This window comes from Dendrobium catenatum, unplaced genomic scaffold (assembly GCF_001605985.2).
Source record: "Dendrobium catenatum unplaced genomic scaffold, ASM160598v2 fragScaff_scaffold_1021, whole genome shotgun sequence".
Taxonomy (NCBI): Eukaryota; Viridiplantae; Streptophyta; class Magnoliopsida; order Asparagales; family Orchidaceae; genus Dendrobium; species Dendrobium catenatum.
In genome coordinates this window covers 2,711,193-2,734,656 of record NW_021319483.1, presented here as the reverse complement: position 1 = coordinate 2,734,656, position 23,464 = coordinate 2,711,193, and the positions used below count along the sequence as shown (strand labels likewise).

Below are 23,464 nucleotides of genomic sequence, written 5' to 3'. Positions count from 1 at the left end.
TAACATCATTAAATTTCTCTAATGCATTTCCATGATTTATAATTTCCTTATAAGTGTTTAAATCATAATATATTTATATAATTATAACAATTATTAAAATATAATTATAATATTCCTTTAAAATAAAAGTTTATATTTTTAATCTTAAATGTAATATTAATAATGTATGCGTTGATCTTGTATATGAGTTGAACTTGAGTGGTTTACACAGCTCTCCATGACCTATTGGTTGAGAGCTTAGGCTTTCAACTAAGAGGTCTAAGATTCGAGTATAAGTGTATGCGTTGTGTGTATAAATTTATCTTAAATGACTTAAATGTCCAAAAAAAAAAACATTAAGTGGTTTCTCTTACCGACCCATAAACTTCTATAAATAACCATTTTCTCTCCACATTAAAATTAATAGTAATTTCACCCTTTACAGTTCCCAGCACACACCTTTTGTCTGTCAAAAGCAAAACCTTGGCTTCTTCTCAACAGTCAATCAAGTTTTTTATCCGACATCTGAACTGTATGACTTGAGTTTTTATTTGGTTCAGTTGACCGGATGCAAGAAGCATCCGGTCGTAGGCAAAAAAAACTCGGTATCATGGTGTACCGAGTTTTTCAAAAAAATTGGTACACCACGGTACCGAGTTTTTTTTGCCTACGACCGGATGCTTCTCTGCATCCGGTCGGAGGACGTAATAATTGTTCATGACTTAGGTAGCTTTCGTACAACTAAGTATAAAAATTTTTAATTCAAGAAAATTTTGTACTAAAATATCATTTTAGAAAGCAGCCAAAAAACTGTCCCAAACGAAGCATTAGGGTTCGTTTGGACGGCTTTTTTACTGCTTCTTAAATCAGAATTTTAGTTAAAAAAAAAAAAAACTAGAGAATAGATTTAAGAAGCAATAAGAAAGCCATTCCACCCAAAGCCTTGGGCGACTTATTTACTATTTTCTAAAGCAGCATTTTAGTATATAAAATTTTTAAACTAAAAATTTTTTTACTGGAAAGTTGCTTCAAAAAATAGTAAGAAAGTCGTCCCACAAACGAAGCCTAAAAAGATCATTTAATTCACACACCAGCTGCCTTGAACAGTGGAACTAAAGCCTGTAATGGCTATGGGATGGCTGTGCGTGATCATCGTTGATGGAATTCATATTCACTCTCTTATATGAGTTATATCAGTAAAATGACACCAAATGCCTCACATAACAACAATAGCATCAATCAGCATAAAATTCTTATAAAAGGTGTTCAATGAAAATCTCAGGTGGTCAAGAATAGAATAGAACAAAAAAAGGATTCCAGTTATTGTTAAATTCGCGAAAAACAATCCCACGGAGAATTTTAAATCAAGAAAACTTACAAAATAGATCGACAAAAGCAGACACGGCGAAGAAATTACATTATAGAAAATCTGCCAGGGTTGGGCATCTTACGGTTTCAGCCGATGACAATGAAAATCAATTTTCTAACAATCACAGCGATGTATCCATTCATGAAGCCGTGCGTAATCCTGGGCAAAAACATCTCTGAATATATCAAAGATTAGTCAAACATACTCCAATCTGCAAAAGAGCAGTGCTTCTCTCACTTCAGTTTTGTTTGGGATGACTTTTTTGCTACTTCTTAAAACAGCTTTTAAGTACAAAAATTTCAACTTTTATACTAAAAAACTATTTTAGAAGCAGTAAAAAAACCGTCCCAAACGAAGCCTTCATCATTTCCCGCAGCAAGCCACAAGAGCATAACCGTTCACCAAATAACATTTCAGCTCTGATATGCCATGCAGCAGAGTCATGTTGTGTTTGGTAGTGTTGCGTGTAAAGAATGCGGCAGGACATTGCTCGTGCATAACGACTTGCCAGCACTGTATTAGGCTTTATTTGGGGCAGCTTCCCTGCTGCTTCTTAAAGCAACATTTTAGTACAAAATTAAATTAAAATTTTTGTACTAAAAAATTGCTTTAAGAAGCAATAAGAAAGTCGTCCCAAACAAAGCCTTAATCATGGATGTAGAAGGTGATTCCTGACTCGGAATAAGCAGGATATTGTTGAGTCGTCCTTTTGTCCAAGTAAATGTTGTCATGTTACCGAAGATGGTGACTATGAGGCAGTAACAGCAAGGTGATCCAAGCTTGTATTTTTGTCCAGCGAGCACATACTCCCAGTAAATGTATCTATATCAAAATCATAACCAAGTTTCATTGATATCATCAAGAGCAGACAATAAAATTACTACATGGAAGCCACAAGTATAGAGGTAAGAAATTTCTCTCGACAGAAAAGGAATGAAGGCACATTTAAACTCTCTACAGATGTCCTCAGTTGATTATTAGGTGTTAAATCAGAGAGAAATCTCGAGCACTTCCAATATCAGAGCTTATGGTCCACCGATTACAACAGAGTCATGGTCAACATAGCTACTTTGAAACAATATAGTATTACAAAAAAAGTGTGCTTTGATGGCTCTAGATCCTACCATATCTGAACTTAGATATGCAAATTCAATTGTATGGGCACAACAAATGGGACAATACGCCCACTTGCTCTGGTTTAGGGAAAATAAAAAGTGCAGTTTACCATTTAAGTTTAATTTCACAAGGATGAGACTCATGCTGATATGGGAGAGCGAACAAGTATATATATGACACAATACTAAACAAAAAGAGATCAATGCGGTTTAATAGTGTTGGTTTGTCTAAGAATTTGTTTGGGATAGGCTTTCTTAATTTTAGTACAAAATTTTTATTTTTTTATTAAAACAGCTTTTTAGTACAAATATTAATAATTTTATACTAGAAAGTTGTTTTAATAAGCAGTAAAAAAGTCATCCCAAACGAAACCTAAGTCTTTGCCGGAGCTGTTGTCCATCTGCAGCTACAAAAGTATAGGATTAAGGGAAGGTTTGCAGTCAGCCATGCTGCATTTTTTTAGAAGTTCATGTGTATACTTCTCCGGATTACGGAATAGTCCGAAAGGTATAGGAAGAAACTGAATTCCTAGAAAGAATGAGATGGAACCTTGCCGTTTCATTTTGAATTCCATATGCAAGTTTTGTATGAGCGTTAAAACAGCTTTGTTGCTACTGCCAGTAATAAGAATGCGGTTGACACATATGAGAAGGCATAATGATGGGGGCATCGACAGGAGATTCCGGCGCGCCTATCAGAGACGACACCGGAGATCGACAACTATGATGGATAGCCTTTACTACTGATGATTTGTTGTATCTGCAGTTCTTACATTACTTGTTGCTTTTCAGTTTTTTCCCATTTTACCCTTGTGGGTATTAGTTTTATCTTGTAGCCCGAGGGGCATTTTAGACTTTTGCATTTGCTTTCATTTGGAGCCTATTTATATGGCCCCTTGTATCATGTATGAGGTAATGAATTATTGAATGAAATTTTCTACTATTGATCTCTTTGTGAGTTCTTCATTTCCCTAGTTCTCTCCGTGAGTTCTTGAGGGAAATTCCGTGGATCTCTGTGTGAGTTCCGGTATCCTTATTACTTCCCTTTGAGAGCTTGAAGAAGAGGTGCGTGAGTTTAGAAATTCTGAGTTTTCTCCCAAAAAAAAAAAAAAAATTTCCTGCTTCCAAGCTCTAGAACCCCATCCCCAATTCCTCCTTGCCGCCGGTCCTATTGGCTCGGCCAGAGAATTGGCCGCCGGCCAATTGATCCCACCCGCTGCTAGCCCATCTACCGACCCCCACTTCCCCCTTCCTGCAGCCACCCGTGATCCCTAGCCCACCGCCCAGCATCCACTTTGCCGCCAGATCTCCCCCTTGGACCCAAACGTGTTTGAATTTCCAATTACCCCTAATTAAGCTAATTTCCTAATTGGGTTTCATCCAATTAAGAAAGACATTTAAGGGGATAAATGCTCCTTTTGAAATTCAAATTCTATTCCTTCTTAATAACTCAATTTTGGGAGTTACTTAAAATATAATCAAATTTGAAATTACAATTTCAGATTTGATTGGAGGAATTATTTATTCAAACGTGGGCCCCACTTTCCAAATTCCAAAGTCTCTCTCCTTGCTATATGGCCGGCCACCCTTGTCCCTTAATTATCTCCCTAATTGCCACGTAATCACCTTTTAATATTTCATTTATTCCTTTTTTCCCTCTTAACCAAATTTCAATTTCAAAATCTGAACGTGAAATTAATGTCCGTTTCTTTTCTTCCATAATCAAAACCTGAATTTATAACTCAAATTTTCTCCTCCCACAAAACAGCCACCTCTCCCTCAATCCCACGGCTCAAACCCTCCCCCTCTCCAACCCGCCGCCCCTCTCTCCCTCCCATTGGAGAGCCTCTTGCGGCGACCACCCATTCTCACCTTCAAGAATGCATGGAGGAACCCGAGTGGAACTTCGGGTTTGCGTATGACAACCAAGGAAGAGTTGACATCCTCAAATCACCATTCTTCGACGTAGGCTTTGATTTTGACGACACCGTCGAAGAGTATTTGGATCGGATTCTACCAACACTAGTGGATTCCATCGACGACCACTTTTCCGTCTACACGTGGATCATCAAAGGTCATCCTCCCGTGCCACCTCCACCTCCGAGCTCCTTCTCAACAACGACGTTCCTTGGCTCCTCCCTCCTCGTGGCAACCTCACTACTAGTTTGGACGATCTTCCGCCGCTCAACCTAGTTTCGTAGGAAAGAGAGAAGAGGCCTCAAGGTGAACAACTCCGTATTAGTCATTGGATTCCAGTCACTAGCTTTTAACTTTATGTTTTCCTTTGTATTTGCTTAAATAGTTTGGTTATCTCCTTGTAATTCCTTTGCCTAAACAAGTTAAACACTACGAATTCTTGTAGCCAAATTTAATTTGAAACATGATTATATAATTGGTTGAGCTAGTGTTTAAATCTTCTTTTTAATCTTGTGTAACTCAACTCTTGCATCATATCACATAAGCTGATCCAATTGTGATGAAGGATGAGAAGCGATCGATCAGCAATGCTAATTTGAATCCCTATAATAGAAAATTTCCTCAAAAAGTCGAGAACCGTCATTGTATTGGTGCTTGTTGGAGCCCGTATATGGCTTTTTGTTGTAAGCAATCATGACAGGGATAGTGTCATGAAATCCGCAAGATTGAAAGATGTATTCATTTTTATTTGATCATCTATCCCATGATTGAAACATAAGGGAGAGTCGACATTTAATTTGAATGTAGAGGAAGCAATTTGAGTGAGGAAAGGGAAGAAAATTGGAAGAATGTCAACTAAGTATTCGAGTGTAATTACCTTTAATTTAAGATTTATTTATGTTCAAATTTTTAGAAATTTAAGATCGATGTTATTTCAAGTGTAGGATAAAAAGAAAAAAAAGAAAATTTAGCATTTGAAGTTCTTTCATTTTCTGGCAGCGGAGGAAATGATAAGTAATCTAATTATTATTTACATTCAAATTTATCATTTTGAATTTCTTTAATTGATGAAATAATAAGTTATCATCTAATAGGGAGAAGAAAACTAGTGGTGAATCTCAACTTCAAAAAGAGATTTGAGGTAAGATTGTATTTGGAAAATTTTTATGTGAAATTAATGAAAATTAAAGATGGTAAGATTTATATAATTGGATGTGCAATTTTTGGTTGCATTGCGGAATGCTATCTCAGGGACGAATTATTTGAAAGGAATTGAAGTACAGAAACAATTAAAGTAGGTAATTACAGTTATTTATGAAATTTTCATTGTATTATTTTTATTTAAATTGTAAATGTAATACTTTGTATATTTACTTTACTTTTGTTGAATGTTATTATGTGCAAGATAATGTTAATTCAAATGTATATTCAAATGTATATGTGATAATTAAAAATTGATATATATATATGAAATATTGTATATTGATTTGAAATACCTATAAAGATATATGTAAAGAATCATAAAATAAACTTATAATATGTAAATGAAAGCATAAATGAAAAAGAGAAAAGAAATATGTATTCACCCCCGTATGATACTAGTTGGGGAAGCAACGTACCCGTGCAATTTAAATGGAAATGAAAAAGAAATGGATGTACCTTTATTAGTACATTTAGACGGTGCTCCTATACTAAATGAAAAAGGGAAAAGAATATGTTATTTGATAACGACAAATAGATATATATGTGTGTGTGTGTGTGTGTGTGTGTGTGTGTGTGTCTATGTTGCACCGATATGGATACGGCGACACGAATACGACACGATATGGGACACGTCAATTCTTAAAAATACAAGATACGGGTACGGCGCGGACACGACATTATAATTGTTAAATCATACATAAAAATTAAGAAAGCAATCAAAGCATAATATTTAAAATTACAAAAAAAAAATGACAACAACATCATTTATAACCTTGTAGCTTATAATATCAAAATATAAGTAAGCATTAAATATTTAGTACAACAACAAAAGAATAAACATAAATTGTCTATCACATGAAGTTTCAATTATTCAATAGAATGAATGATATGATTAGCTTCTTCACTGGTTTGTCTTTGAACCTCTATATCATATATCTTCAATAAATATCATAGCTTCTAATTCAGGCTCATCAAGTGAAAGATTAGTAATTTCTAATATTCTCATATCATCAAGAAACTCAAATCCATCTCGGAAATGAGAGAACCTTGCTCGCAACCATGGAAGTAAATATGATGCGTCTTTTTTCGGATTTTTTTTTTGTTTTTCAACGGACACGGGTATCGGATATGCGTGTCCTTTTGAAATTAAATAGTATTTTAATTGGATACGGCTTGGGCGTATCTGACACGTATCGGTGGCGTATCAGAGGCGTATCCGTGTATCGGATACAACACGCCTTCATAAATAGGTGTATCGGTGCAACATAGATGTGTGTGTGTGTGGATACATGTAAATGCAAAAGAAAGCCCATGAATATGTTTCGGTTGTTTAAGTAAAATTGTTATGCTATATGTATGATTTTTCACTGAGTTTACTTGGTAAACTCACTCTATCAAATTAACATTTTCATATAAATCTTCTAATGACTGAAAGAGAAGTATATCTACAGAAGACGACGCTCAAATAAAAACAAGTAAAATGTGTTTATATTTAAATTCATATTCAATGTACAAATAGTGTTAGTGGCTCATTAGTGTTTGAGGAATATTAGTAATTAATGTTATGTATAACTGTGGTAAATATGTATTAACCGTCCGAATATTCATTCCCGCCTCGTTAATTTGAGTCTCTGGGTCGGGTCGTGACAGAAGATGAGAAGGAGAGAGATAGGAAAGCAGCAGAAGTTACTTTTCCTTCAATGGCTGTGATAGCTTGAGTTGTTATGCTTGAGTGGCTGATATAGATTTGCAGAGGTAGTGTCTATACCAATACATGGAAGCTGCAACAGCTCTCTGTGTTGTTATTACGTACATTATAAGTAATAATTTCAACCTAATAAAATGGCGTAATTTTTTTTGAAAAATATTAGCATCATAGAATGCATAAAACACAACCGAACCAGCTTCAAGATCAAAATTCATATATGTTTATGGAGCAGGATTATAGTTGCTGATGCAATAGAGGATAAACATATCTAAGCACGCACAAGCAACAAAATGCTGCATTAAAGCCAGTCAACCAATCACGTTTGAGCCTATATTACTATGTCAATTCTCTAGGATACTATGATAAAATGCTTGTTTTTAAAGTGGAACAGTGGCACACTCAAATACTTATTAACGAGGAAAAAAAAAGCATCAATTTAAAAATATATAATCCAGAATCATATACTAAGCTTAACTTCAGAGTGGCAACTTCAAAACGAAGAAAAATATTACTAAGCATAATCATCCTAATTCCAAGCAGCAGATAGAACATATGAAATCACATCATTTTAGCTTCCTGAGTCCTATAAGCTTAGAAACATAAAAACCATAAGAGATATCTTGCTAACATTCCTTAATATACTAGAACAATACAAGAAGGTGATGTAGACGGGGGAGGGGGGCGCAAATCAAACCCAAAAAAATTGGGTTTTGACTTCCCTTGAGCTTGCTAGCTCATTAATTTTTGAGCTAAGATTTAGCTCATTTTGAGCTGGTTTTTAGTTCATTTATTGAACTAAGAGTTAGCTCATTATGAGCTATGTTTTTACTTCACTTATTAATTTATTAGTAGCTCATTAATTTTTGTCTCTTCTTCTTCCCCTTGTCCATTCGTTTCCCGTGGATGGCTCTTGGGTTCCCGTGCCTTGGCTCCTTGGTTCCCACGGCTGCCTCCTTGGTTCCCACGGCTGCCTCCTTGGTTCTTGTGGTTGCCTCTTCGGGTTCCTGGCTGGGCTGCTTCCAGTGGCTTTTGGGGGGCTTTTCCGTGGCTATGGTGCCTTGTTTCCTGGAGTTGACTGTTGGCTTTTCATTTCCCTTATTTAATTAAGAATATGAAGGGTTTTTGGGGCTGTTTGTATTCCCCTCTCTTGTCTATAAATATAAGATGTTTTGTGGCTGTTTAAAGCATGTTATGTGAATGATTTTTGAAAATGTAAACCTGCGGGTTTTGTTGGAAAAGCTTACGAGCTTGTTCCATCTCTTCTACTCCTCTTCTAGGAAAGCTTGCGAGCTTCTCCTCTTTCATCTTGGCTTCTAACCTCTTCTTCTATCCACAAGTTTACACCACACCTGTATCCTTCTTCTCAAGGAAAGCAACTTTAGGAGTTTATGTCTTTAATTTGTGTTTGTGTCGTTTGTAAGAGTCAAGTTTGTAAGTCTTTTATTTTATATAAGTAAAGTTTGTTTAATTTGTCTTTTTTATGCTTTTTATATTATCTAGAAAGGTTGTATTTTTCTAGCAAAAATTTGGGTCCCTGTATTTTGCTTACATCAGAAGGCATGTATAGTACTTGCTTGCAGAACAATAGAGGGCTATGCTTCGTTCTATAGGTAGCAATTTGCCAATCTTTTACACAGACAAAAGTTTTATTATCACAGATATGTATGGGTATTCTAGAACAAATGAAATGTGATGCGCCATAAACAGGAAAACCGAAAACAATCTTGCCATAATTAATAGCCATAAGACTATACAGTATATGCTAACCTACCATTAAAAATAAATTTAAAATACTTACCGCAACTCAAAAACAGCCAAAGCCAAACGGACAAACTCATTGAAGCCAAAATTAGCACGCCAGCATCCTTAATTCTTCCAAATACTGCTTCTTCTAAAGTTTGGAAGGATAAACAATATAGATCATGATATTTTCTTCCGGTTAATTGGGGACAAAATCAATACCGGCAAGAGAAGTAACAGTGCTGATTTCTCACTAGCTTGTACATCCGCCAAGTTCTACTAAGGGTCATCTTTGATCTCATCCTGCCCTTGACAGTCCTCTGCAATCAAATCATTCTTCAGACCCCTCTGAACACAGCGGTCATTTCTGATCCCAGATTGATGAGATATTCCAAAATAAGATATTACTAAGGACTAGCTACTCATGTTGTTCCACAAAATTTCTCCCTTGGCATTCACCTGCCTAGTGATCCTTCTCAAGCTTGTACATGGAGACATCTTGGCAGCACCAGTTCAGAGTTTTCATGGTAAAACTCTGCAACTGAGGACTATAAACCTGATACGTCTAGGAGACAAAAACAGCAAACACAATGAAAAAACTGCAGAAATATGAATATAGATGGCTGATATTTTATAATAACTTCAATAATAAAAAAAAGATACAAGCGATCTACAATTCAAGAGGTAGATCAACTCTCCCAAACAACCTAGATGCCGCTAGGAAAACCTTTCTAAGTAATCTTTTCCTAAATCAGCCCCCCTTTCCTAATATATTTCCCTCTCCAATTTGAATTTCAATTAGGAAAACATTTCTAATTTATCCCTTCCTTAATTCCTCTTCTCACATATGAAACAATAGGTTTAATGGGCCCCACAATGGGGGCCGAATCCCTTGCCCTTTATGTGATGAGGACATCGACAGACGCTACCGACATGTTTATCGCCGGCGAAACCGCAGATCGACGGCCACGATTCAACGCCTCTAAATTTGATTAAGATGTCATGATGTATTTTATTGTTATTTTATTTTAGTTGCAGTCTTTCCATTTTTACCCCTGTGGAGAGTTACTTTGTTATTGTAGCCCAGAGGGCAATTTCGTATTTTATCTTTGTATGAGTTGAGACCTATATATAGTAGTCTCATGCATTATTTTGAGCTTAATGAATATTTGAATGAAATTGGTGTATTATTTTCTACTTCTTCTTGCATGAGGGCTTGAGAAGGGAGAGAGCTCAAGGAGAGCAAATCGCAAGGCCCACCAGTCGTAGGAAGAGTCCACGGCTCGTGGTTAGTTATCCTATCTGATCATTTGTGATTTCCCTTCATCTTCTCCTCCACCACATCATCAAATTTCCCCCCAACTACTATTGCCGTCGCCCCTTGGAGGATCACCGCCGGCCACATCCACGGCCCCGGCCAACCACCTTGCCGGCGACTTCCCCTCACCCGTCCACCCCATCTCTACGCCATATTCAAATTTGAAATTTGAATTTCGAATTTCAAAATCTTTCCTAATTTGGAATTCCAAATTTGGAAAGTTTTTCAAGACAAATTCCAATTTCGATTTAATTTAAATTGGAATCTTGAATTAATCGCCACATCATCACACCCATTTGGAAACCTCTCTCACCACCATTCTCCCTCTCCCCCTCTCACCTTGCCGCCGGCCCAAGGATGGGCTTCCCCATTAATTGGGTCATTCAATGCTCTCTCTTATTTGAAATTTAAATTGATTTCAAATAAATCTTCCCTCTCAAATTACTTAATTCTGAAATCAATTTCAGATTTGGGAATTAATCCCCTCCTCTCCCCTTTCTTGTAACCGCCGGCCTCCCCTCAAGCTCCCCATTAATTCCCCAATTAAATCTTTAATTACAATTGATTTGAAATTCAAATTTCAAGTCAATTCCCCTCCTAAATTATTCAAAACTGAAACTAAATTCAGATTTGATTAATCCCTCCCATAATTTCCTAAGATATTTTCTCCAAACCTTAGCTCTCCCTCCTTGCATCCGCTGGCTTCATCTTCTCCCTTGAGAATCCCGCCGACCCCCTCCCCTTTCTCTCCTTCTCTCGTGCATTGAGAAGCCTAGAGACGAAGTGGACGGCCCCTCTCCTATTCTCTTCAATGTTGAATGGCGGATCCCGAGCGTGAATGGGGTCTTGTCTTCAACGCCGACAGAAGCATCAACATCCTATGATCTCCGTGCTTCGACGTAGGATTTGAAGACGAAACCACCGTGGAAGAATATTTGGAGCGAGTCATGCCGATCCTTGCAAGCATCATCGACCGACGATTTTCAAATTACAATTGGAGTCTCGACGGCCACCTACGACATCCATCCCCACCGGCTACCTCTCCACCAACGAAGTTCTTCGGCGCCTTCTCTCTAGTGGTGATATCCTTCATCATTTGGATCTTCTTCTCCGCTAAAGCTTACTAATAGTTGAGTGAAACGGCCCTCAAGGTGAAATTATCATTGTTAAGCGTTGGATTTTGTTAATTGTACCTTGCATCTAAATCTCTTGGAATTTTGAATGAATTATTACGGTTAATTTCAATTGTATTTCTTTGGACCTAATAAAGTTAACATTTTCAAATTCTTAATTCACTTTTATGTGCTCGCGTTAAATTTAAAAGGAGCAAAACTTTAATCTTTTAACTTCTTAATTTCTTGAAGTAACTCCTATTGGTTTTCATTTCATATGGTTCACATCATTATGCCCCTAGCCTGTTGTGCTCTCCTGTATCAAAACCCTCCACAAGATTTACACAAAACTAAAAATTTGATGAAAAAAATAATAAGAATGATTGGGCCATAAAAAAGGATCACATATTACATTAACAAAGAACAATACACATATTGCGCTATGAAGAAAATTAAAAGCACAAAGCGAAACATTTGACAGCAAAGTTAAGCATCACCATCAAACGGTCTATAGCATGAGGTTTACTAAATTTTATATTTGGATTTCAGATATTGAAACTTGAAATAAAGAATGATTTCTTTAATGAAACCTTAAGGTGGAAGTATTCATCAAAGAAGTATTCATCCCAACAAAATTAGAAAATCAAAGAAACATCAATAAGATATGTAGACTTAGAAAATTTATATATGGCCTCGTGCAATCTCTTCATGCCTATTTTGATAAATGCTTTAAATATGTTGAAAAGCATAGGTACTTTAAGTGTAAAACTGATCACACTCTCCTTCACCTAAGAAAGAAAAAAGTGATTCTTATCATGTACGCAGTTGAACTTATATTGTCATGAGACTTAGAGGAAGAGTTAATCAGATTAAAAGGATTTCTGATAAGAGAATTTGAGATAAAATACTTGAGAAATCTAAAATCGTTTCTTAGTATGGAAGCGGCACAATCAAAACACAGTATGTTATTTCCCAAAAAGAAATAAATTCTTCGTTTGCTTTAAAAGAAGAATGCTTGGAGATAAGCCTGCAAAAACTCTAATGAATCCAACAAAAAAATGGATCACCACTACTAGCAAACCTATTGATAAAGGTGGGTATAAATGCCTTGTGGGCAAACTCATCTACCTCTATCGCACCCATCCTAACATTGAGTTCCCTATTAGTATTGTAAACTAGTACATAAACAACCCTTACTAAAGACCACATGAAAGTTAATAAATGCATTTTAAGGTACTTCAAAAAAGCACAAAGAAAAGGCATGTTATATAAAAAGTCATCAAACAAAGAAAAAACAATTTTTTAATGGATGCTTATTAAGTTGGAGGCATTAGACTGAAGACCTCTTGTGATTGTACTTATTAGGGAAACAAAATTATATGGACAAGAACGTAATAATCTATAATCTCAAGAAGTACTACTGAAGCTGAATATAGGGCATTGATAATTGGTGTTTGCGAAGGGATGATAGTTAAAAAGATTGTTAAAGGAATAAAATAATCAAGTGAAAATCTCCTAAAGTATACTCTGAAAATCATGTTGCAATAATTATTGCAAAAAAAATATGTCCACTATAATAGGACTAAATACATTAAAAATGGTCAACATTTCATCTCAATAAATTGAATATAGAATAGTCCAACAAAACTAAATTTCAACAAATTCTCAAACTGCATATATCCTCACTAAAGCTTTATCTAGAATGAGTTATGATAAAATAATCAATAAGTTGGGCATAATCAACATATACAACCTAGCTTGAAGGGAGGTCTAAATAATCCTAAGCATGTGGCCAACACATTTCCATCTATAACAACCTAGTATTTTGTTGACAACTTTCCATTTATAGCAATCTAACAATCTGTAGACAATAACTTTCAATCTACAATAATTCCACAATATGTGGATATTGGCTTTTTCATCAATAATGATCTACTAATATGTGAATATTAGCTTTCCATCAACAACAATCTAATAATCCATGGACAATAAAATTTTATTTATATTGCATAGTAAATTTTGGATTCCAAAATTAAAGACAAATTTCTATATTTATTTCTTTTCTTAATAATTATTTATCTACTTAGTAATGTACAAATTCTCATCTTATTTTTTACATAAAATAAGAAAATAATATTTGATCATAAGATTCCCATTTTCAACTCTCTTCTCTTCTCATTCTAATTTTCAAAAGTTTACTATGTGCTAACAGCACTAAAACATACACTCATCAAGAGATTCAAAAATTAAAACTATCCCCCCCCCACAAAGAAAAAAAAAAGTCCCCTTACAAAAAATTCAAACTAACTCGGCATAAAATTTAATTAATCATATAATATTCATATGCCATGTGTAAAACCCGAAAATGGCGCTTTAGTCCTCGCAATTTTGGAGTTATATTAATTGTCTTGTAATGTTTCTTTTATCTTCTTTATGTCCGATCTCTGTTCCCGCCTCGCACTTGCGAGCTAACCGGGCCGGGTCGTGACACCATGCCCCTCCTTACTTTTAATATCAATAAAAATGATATTATAACAACCTATCAAATAATCTAATAAATTATTGTATGTTTGTTATGAAAATGGACTAGTTGGAGGCCAATTTGAGTTGTGACCTTTTTAGCTCAAAGCCAAACCATTGAACATGGTTTAACCTTGCCTTATATGAATTATATAAAGTATAGGCGGGTCAAAAGCAATGATTGAATTGCCTCTTGGGTAATCTAGAGATCCAAGTTTGAGTCACTGAAATAGCCTCTCTACAAATATAAAGATAAGACCATAAACATCAACCCCTCAAACTTTATATTAGCGGGAGCTCCAAGAACTAAGTACACCCTTAACCCTTTTATGAATTATATAAAATCCAACTCCGCAACTACTTCAAAGAAATCATAATGTGTAATGGATTACTAACTAAAATTACCCATATATACATAACATAAGTTTAAAAACATTTTTGGTTCATAAAAGGAAGATTTTTTAAGTATTTAAGATTCTAATACACCTTAAAATAAATCATCAAAAGATATTGAAAAAAAAAACAATACTATATACAACATAGAGCTTCCTTTAGCTCCAGAGAGTAATGATGTTGAGCATTATCACCTGTTAATTACTACATTCTTCACAAAAATGGATCAGTTAGATGCCAATTTAACTAGTTGGAGGCCAATTTGAGTTGTGACCATTTTAGCTACCATTAAACATGGTTTTAACCTTGCCTTATATGAATTATATAAAGTATACGATGGATCAAAAGCAATGATTAAGTTGCCTCTTGGGCGCTCCGCTGCAAGAGTAAAATATGAGACTTCATACACCTCAAAGCTCATAGAACGAAAAAAGGTTCTTTTGAGATCCTTATACTCATTATGCATGGCATCCAATGGACTGAGCATTTACCTTATAGACTATATTGGAAACTTCTGCTTTCCTGAGTGAGGGAGGGAATCACTACTTCGGATGCTCTAGATATCCAAGTTTGCGTCACTGAAATAGCCTTTCTACAAATGTAAAGATAAGGCCATAAACATCAACCCCTCCTCATACTCTATATTAGTGGGAACTCCAAGCAAGTACAACCTTTTAGGAATTATATAAAGTCTAATCACACAAATACTTCAAATAAATCATAATGTGCAATGGATTACTACTATATATGTAACATTGGTTAAAAAACATTTTTGGTTCATAAAAGGAAGATTTTTTAAGTATTTAGATTCTAATACACCTTAAAATAAATCATTAAAAGATATTAAAAAAAGACTACTTACAACACAGAGAGGTTACTTTAGCTCCAAAGAGTAGTGATGTGGAGCATTATCACCTGTTAATTACTACATTCTCCCCAAAAAATGGACTAGTAAGATACCAATTTGACTAGTTGGAGGCCAATTTGAGCTGTGACCATTTTAGCTAAAAGCCAAACCATTGAACATGATTTTAACCTTGTCTTATATGAATTATATAAAATATAGGATGGTTCCAAAGTAATGATTAAGTTGCCTCTTGGGTAATCTAGAGATCCAAATTTAAGTCACTGAAATAGCCTCACTACAAATGTAAAGATAAGGCCATAAACATAAACCCCTCCTCAAACTCTATATTAGTGGGAGCTCCAACCACTACGTACACCCTTTTATGAATTATATAAAGTCTAACCTTGCAAATACTTCAAGGAAATCATAATGTGCAATGGATTAATAACTAAAATTACCCACATATATGTAACATAGGTTAAAAACATTTTTGGTTCATAATAGGAAGATTTCTTAAGTATTTAAGATTCAAATAACCTTAAAATAAATCATTAAAAGAATGATAAAAAAAAGACTATATACAATACAAAAAAAAACTGGAGTTTCCTTTAGCTCTTGCTGACTACATCTTCACCCCCCCCCCCCCAACACAAACAAACATATATATAGTCTGGAAGTTTTCAAAGTGATTATTTTTAGAAAGGAAATGGCTCTTTAAAAAGATTGATATGTTTCAGCTAGATGTGACTAGCCATTATTCATATTACACAAAGCGAAAATATTTATGATCCCAAAAGTATATGAATATCAGCTAATAAAAGAAATGTATTGTACCATTAACAAAAATATAACAGCAAAGCCATGCTTATTATCCAAAAAGAAGATTATTAGAAACACTAAGAGTCAAAACAAAATCAGCAACTTTCATACCAGAACTAGAACAGTAGCGCCATCAAAGCCTTCGTTTGCTTATTGTGAAGTTTGAAAGAATAGACACAAACATAATTTCATCGTCCAATCCAAGGTCAATGTGAAGATCGGTCATCAATGCAAAGAAGGGGCAGATCCAGCAAGAAGTTTGGATTTCTTATACAGTTGCAGTCACGTTGGAATTCCTAGCCCTTTGAAATCCAATCATCCATTAGGAAAGAGTCTTCAGGACCAATGCAGTCCCTTGGATCCGAATATAGTGGGGTATCCCTTAGACGGAGATTGTTTTGGACAAACTCAATATTGCAGAACATTTGCTGTTCGATGCAACTCCTTCCTTTGTCATGTATCTGCTCTGAGACATCCTTTTTAAGCTTGAATCTTGGAGCACCGCTACAAGGCTGGCTTAGGATTTTGATGGCAAATTTTTGCAACTCAGGACTCTGATACCCATAAGATGCCCACCATAACGCTGCAATTTGATGGAACATAAAACTTCAACAGTTCTAAACCTAAGATGGATAGTTCATAACAACAGCCCATAAAAACTCAACATGATTACATTCGATAAAAAAAAAAGGTAAAACCACATAAAAGGATATTTGACCACTATGCCAATGAGACATCCATTTGCTTACCAAATTCAACTATCCAAATTCCATGAAAGGACAAATTAGATTCCTAATGCATGGTAATGAAAAAGCTTTCTTTGCTTACTCTTTCAATTTACCCCTCTACTAATAGCATATGAATATTAAACAAAAACTAAATACAATTAGATTTTCTTGGCTAACTATAAGTTAGAAGGTAGCTTTAGCTAAAAGTTATACAATTTTTAAGTTCATTGTTCATGAAACATAGATCGTATAGATTGTAATTCCGAGTGATTTTATAATTGCTAACACCTTATTTAAGAAAAGAGCGGAGCATCCCATCACTTATAAGAATGATTATAATAAAAATCAGATTGATTATTTTTTTTATAAGAAAATAGATCTTTTAGATTGAAAATATTGTAAAATTATTCTGAGTAAAAGTTTATGTACCCAGCATTACTTATTACTTTAGGACTTTAAGATGAAGGGGGTGAAATATGAAAAATAAAATAAATATTATCCTAGTATTAGATGGGGGCATTTAAAAAACACTAACAAAAATATTTTTAAGAATAAGATTCAAAATCTTAAGATTCTGACTGTACGTGAGAAAGTTAATATTATGTGGGAAAAATAACTAATGATATTAAGAATGCTACAAAGAATGTGCTTGGAGTATCAAAAGAAGAAGCTCCAAATAGTAAAAATAGTTGTTAGTTGAATCAAAATGCGCATGAAAATATCAAAAATAAGAAATTTTGTTATGAAAATTAATTTAGACGTAAAAACTCAAAAAATTGGAAAAGATATAAAGATGCATGTAAAAAGTCTAAGAAAATAATATGTGATGCAAAGAATTTAGCTTTTAATGATTTATTTAATAAAGTAGATACTAAGGAGGGCGAGAGATATATGTATAAGTTAGCCAAGCAAAGAAATAGGATAAATAAGGATTTAATTCAAGTGAAGTACATTAATGATGAAAAAAAATGCTTTTATTAGAAGAGAAAATTCAACAAAAATGGATGAAATATTTTAATAAGCTTTTCATTGAAAATAGTGAGAATATGATTGACTTCAATGACTTTAGCACCCTAAATGAAATTTTTTTTTTTTTTATCGGCAAACTAGTAAAACCGAATTTAGACAGGCTTCAAAAAGAATGTAGCATGAAAAAGTTGTTAAACTTGATGATATTCCAATAAAGGTGTGGAAATACTAAAGAGATGAATGAATTTCTTGGTTTATGAAACTTCTCAATATTATTTTGGAGACTGAAAAGATGTCAGATAAGTGGAAAAGAAGTGTGTTTATTCTTTTTTTTTTTAAGAATAAAGGTGATGTCCAAGAGTGTGTGAATTATAGAGTAATTAAGTTGACGTATCATACTTTAAAACTATGGGAGAGTTGTTGAGTATAGGTTACAATATGATACTAATAATTTTGAAAATCAATTTGGATTCATGGCGGGTAGATCTACTACAAAAGTTATACATTTATTGAGAGGTTTGGTGGAGAGGTATGGAGAGAATAACGAGGATCTACATATGATATTTATTTAGAGAAAGCATATGATAAAAGTTCAAAAGAAGTGCAATGGAGAGTTCTAGAAAAAAAAAGGGTTAATAATATTTATATTCAAGTCATTAAGGATATGTAGGCATGAATTGTTACTTGTGTTCAAACACAAGGTGGTTTGACCAAGTATTTTTCTATTTCAGTTGGATTACATCAAGGATAAACTTTAAGCCCATATCTTTTTTACTTTAGTCATTGATGTTCTCACTAGACATTTGCAAGAGGTTGTACCCTTGTGTATGCTTGATATTCTTCTTGTTGATAAGACTAGAGAGGGAGTTGAAGATAAACTTGAATTATGGAAGTCAACATTAGAGTCTAAAGGTTTTCATTTGATTAAATCTAAAATTGAATATATGGAGTATAATTTCAATAGTAATAGAGTGGGGGAGGATTGTGACTTTGAGCGATCAAATCATTAATAAGAGTACATGTTTTAAAAATCTTGGGTCTATTGTTCAAAGTGATGGTTAAATAAATGGGATATTATAAGTAGAATTCAAGTTGGATGGTTGAAGTGGAGGAATGCATCGGGTTTATTGTGTGATAGAAAAGTCCCGCTCAAACTTAAGGGGAAATTCTACAAGATGGTGCTGAGACCTGCAATTTTTTATGGTGCAGAATGTTGACCATTAAAAGAGAAGCATAATATTAAGTTAAGTGTTGCAAAGATGAGATGCTCGAGTGGATTAGTGGCTTTACTATTAGAGACATGATACAAAACGAGCATATATGCGAAAAGGTTGGAGTAGCCCCAATGGAGGATAAGATGAAAGAGATCTGCATTAGATGGTTTGGTCACATAAAATGGTGACCTTCCAATGACCCGGTTAGGAGAGTAGATGTATTAGATTTGGCCTATGTTAAGAAAGGTAGAGGCAGATCTAAAAAGATTTCGTAAGAAACATTAGAAATTACATTTCTTTATTAGATTTAAATAAGAATTTGACCTATTAACATGACACAATGTAGAAAAAGGATTCATGTAGCCAACCCCACGTAATGGGATAAAGACTTGATGTTGTTGTTGTTATTGTAGTATTGTTCATGAAACAAAAATTTATGTGCTAACAAAAGTTTGGAAAGTACATATATCCATTGAAAATGCCCAGTGGATTTATCAACTCTCTAGCTTGGAGTTGTATTGTCTTCAGCTTATTCCCTGGCCTAGTGTCAAATAAGAGAAAACGTTCCTGTTGTTCTTTTTTTTTACTTTTAATTAAATCACTTTCTTTCACTCTTTGAAGACCATCAAGAAAAGAGCAACATAAGCAGAACGTGAGAATAATGGCATTCCATACATGAAACATTGAATTAAATAGTAAAACAAAACACAAGTGCATCAATTTGTTTCTTCTAATACACAAATTCAAGATTAAAAATTACAATCAGCATTCCAATGCATAGTAATTCATGCTTTCCATGTAAATCTACGAAACTGTACACCTAAAAAACAAATATATTAGATGTTAAAAAAAAAAAAAACTTAAATTTTATCCTCAATTACTAGAAAATGCAACATAGACAATTAGGAATGACTTGACATAATTCAAAAAATTAATTAAGAAAGAAAAAATGATGAAAATTTAAGAAATCCTCATCTACACCTATATGTGTCGAACTAACCAGCAAGTCATCACATCTAAAAAATGACAAGGATAAAAGTACCTTTCCATTTACGTATTATAAAAACCAATGTAAACAAAGCGGATTAACATAAAAGAAAATGAGGCTTCCAAACCTGGTGGCATTTTTGATCTTTGATCCACTGCCATCTCATTGAGGCTTGCCCCTGACAACAATGTATAAGCTTCAAGTTGTGGAACTATCATAGCTTGACTGGTAGGGCCCTCAACCATTCGGACTATGCAACCAAGGAGACCATTAGTGACCTCAGTGTCAACAAAGAAATCATTTGAGCAGAATAAATTTGGATTTAAATAATAACCAGCAGAATGAAGAGGGCAGTGCAGATAATTGTCCCATATTTCATCAATTATAGACCACAGGGGCAGGTATCTTGCTTCTTCACCTCCAAGATTTCCTTTAATTCCTTCTTTTGCTCTATCCATGGCATCATATAAGAATCCCATTGGAGCAGTATCACAACCATCAATCTTTTGCAGAACGCGAATAATTGGATTTGTGACCCTTGTAACATCAGCAGATGCAGCCCAAAAAAAAGGATCATTGACTAGCTCACAAATCTTTTTTCCCAGAGGTTTAGAAGCCAATTCGGAGCTGCTCCATGCTTCCGATCTGAACATTTGAATCAAGTTTTCTCTTTCAGACAATATGTTTCCCAGGGTCAGAAAATCTGAAATTGATTTCAATTTTGATTGTCTAACCAGATAGCTCCCTTGAATGTGCTTCCTCATCAGCTCAAAAGGCAGCAAATGACTGTAAATAAACCTTGTGATGGCCTTCGCATCAAACAAGACTTTCTTCACATGATCCAGCACTCCTATCTTCTCCAAAATGAGATTTATGCAGTAATCTGCACAGACCGTCCAGAATAAAGACCTGTACTTCTCCACTAGCTTCTTACCAGCAGCCTCCATGTAACATGACTTCTCATGGGCAATAACCTGAACAACATTCTGAGCTCCTACCTCCTCAACAACTTTACTGAACAACAAGAACAATGCATCAGCATTGCTGATCGCATCTGATGCATCAACAGATCTTAGGAATATTGTGCCTTGTGGGCTATCTACCAGAAAACGAATCAAGCTTCTTCCCTGTTGGTCAGTCCAACCATCTAACAGGATGCTGCATCCAGTTCTTTCCCAAGAAGATCTAACATTTTCAACATGCCTGCACACTTCTTTTAGTTGCTCATCAAGGATCCACCCCTTAAGCTCATCATGCCTGGGAACCCTAAACCCAAATCCACAGCTAATGCTAGCATCAATCATTTTCTGAAAAGATGATAATTTGATCACATTGGGATCAATACCTGCCTCAATGAAGAAGCAACCTATAAGCTTTGCTACATGTGAGAATGAATCGTCCTTGACTTCCTCCTTCACAATGACATCTGCATCTTCCATCTTGTTTAAAATATGGATGCCACCATAAACGCTTCCACTCTCAAATGGTGGACACTCCATGACATTCTTTCCCTTATCCAATGAAGCTGGTTGACTTGGTCCAGCGTGGTCAACGACATTTTGATTCTCCCCATTTCTCATTTCTGTGCTACCTTCTCCATCACTTGATGTAGGCAAAAGGTGGGTCAGCTTTGATTGCACACGTTTAGGGTCACTTAAAGTAGGTGAGATATGTCTCTTTAGAGGAAGATCAGGATGGTATATCTCCCCAACTTCCTTGAGAAGCCTCTCTTTTTTCTTCTCTAACAACAAACCCTTCATCCGTGCCTTAACATCATCAGGGGCCCCAATGCATGCAGTTACATCATGACCAACACCTCCCAGGTGGTGTTTCAATCTGTTGAATCCACGTACTTCCTTCCCACAATAGTTACACTGCACCCTGCTCTTATCCTTGTCCACGGCCATCCCATGGGCCTCAACTGCATCTCCTGCTTCAGTGTTCATTGCTACCTTAAATAGAGAGAAATTACCAGATAATCACTAACGTACCATGTATCTAAAACCCCACGTAGTAGCATCTATCATAGGCACACTTGTTGATTTAACAAAAAAGCAGCATTCAAACTGAAATGCTAAAATCGTTCATCATCTCCGTATCTCATTATATCAAAAACATCCAACCGGCACCAGTAGGCACCATATTCCTCCCTCTTCAGCTCCCCACAATTTTTCGAAGATTTAAGAAAGGGAAACAACAGAATAGCAAGATAAATCATGAAAGAACAACGAAGTTGAGCAGAACTAAGTGGCATTATCGTACGGAGCTTGAGCGGCCAAAAAAGAAACCCTAAATACTTAACTTCCGAACGAAAAAATCACCCAGAAACCAATAAAAAAATGCTTAAAAAATTATAAACTCAGCTAGGGATTCATTAAACTGTGCAAGGCTGAGCAAATAGTAACACAAAGTTTCGACAGATCAAGTCGCATTATTGCAATCACGCGAATCGAAAGAATACAAACAGGAAAAATAAATAAAAAGAAAAAGTTTTGAGGAGTTCCAAGGAAAGAATCACGCAAACCTACACTGACGCTGCAACCTCTCGATAGCTCCTCGAGTCCTCGGCCTCCGCCGTCCTCTCAGCGGAGGTTTTAGCAAAACGAATACGAACAGAGAGGTGGAGATTTTAGAAAGAGAGGGCATACGCAGGGTTAATGGATCAGTGAGGCGCACTATGACTGCAATTTAGCTGAACCCGGAGGCGGGGTGGGGCCACCCGTATTTGTTGGATTGCCAAATCTGTCATCATACTTCGTGATTTTATTGCTCTGGTTGCACAGTTTTAGATTAACATGTCTTTTCTTTTGGGACATTTAGGTCATTTAAGGCAAATTCATACACACACGATATATACACATAGACTCGAATCTTAGACCTCTTAGTTGAGAGCCTTAGCTCTCAACCAATAGGCCAAGGAAAGTTGTGTGATTAACATGTCTTTTATTTTTGTTGATTAAAAATCCTCAAATTACTTTTCTTACTCAGTTTTTTTAAGATTAAAATATCAGGAATAAGTTTTCTTATTCATACAAAAATTTAAAGTCATTTATTAGCTATTTGATTTGAAGTAAAATAAATATAAATTAATTGGAATTTTAAAATGTTAGTATTTGATTGAATAAAAAAGGAATGCAAAGTAAACTAAAATAAATATAGTGTAAATAATTTTAATTCATTTTTGATATAAACTAAATTCATCTAATTTTGAGCAAGAACTGATTACAACGCAAACAAGTTCGCTTATTTATTGCCACCCAACACCTCCGATCGCCACCACCCACTGGCCGCCGCCACAAGCCATTACCACTGCCAACTACCACCACCGCCAACCACCATCACCGGCATCCATTGCCGGCGCCACTATCTAGCACCACTGTCGGCCGCTCCACAAGTAGTCGGCCACCACTATAGCCACCCGCTACTGGCCATCATCGTCGCTGCCACTCGTCGGGCTGCATCATTTTTGGGCTTTATACTATATTCATTTTACTTCATATCAAACAAAAAAAATTACTTTACACT

The 23,464-nt window shown here is 35.2% G+C and overlaps 1 protein-coding gene across 6 annotated transcripts; it reads right to left on the bottom strand.

Annotated features, from left to right (window-relative positions):
• Positions 1-1,508: 1,508 nt before the first annotated feature.
• LOC110106281 lies at positions 1,509-22,619 on the bottom strand. 6 transcript variants are annotated; one of them, XM_020836116.2, is made up of 5 exons: positions 22,468-22,619; positions 20,067-21,887; positions 16,152-16,623; positions 9,090-9,596; positions 1,509-2,170 (listed from the first exon to the last, which is right to left on the bottom strand). In XM_020836116.2, the coding sequence occupies exons 1-3, from the start codon at positions 22,583-22,585 to the stop codon at positions 16,337-16,339; spliced, it is 2,226 nt and encodes a 741-aa protein (XP_020691775.1). In that variant the 5' UTR covers positions 22,586-22,619; the 3' UTR covers positions 1,509-2,170; positions 9,090-9,596; positions 16,152-16,336. The 6 variants fall into 6 exon arrangements, with proteins under 6 accessions (XP_020691775.1, XP_020691776.1, XP_020691779.1 ...); XM_020836117.2 differs by having other exon boundaries at positions 9,090-9,587; XM_020836120.2 differs by having other exon boundaries at positions 20,067-21,891; positions 22,464-22,598.
• Between the last annotated feature and the right edge of the window lie 845 nt (positions 22,620-23,464).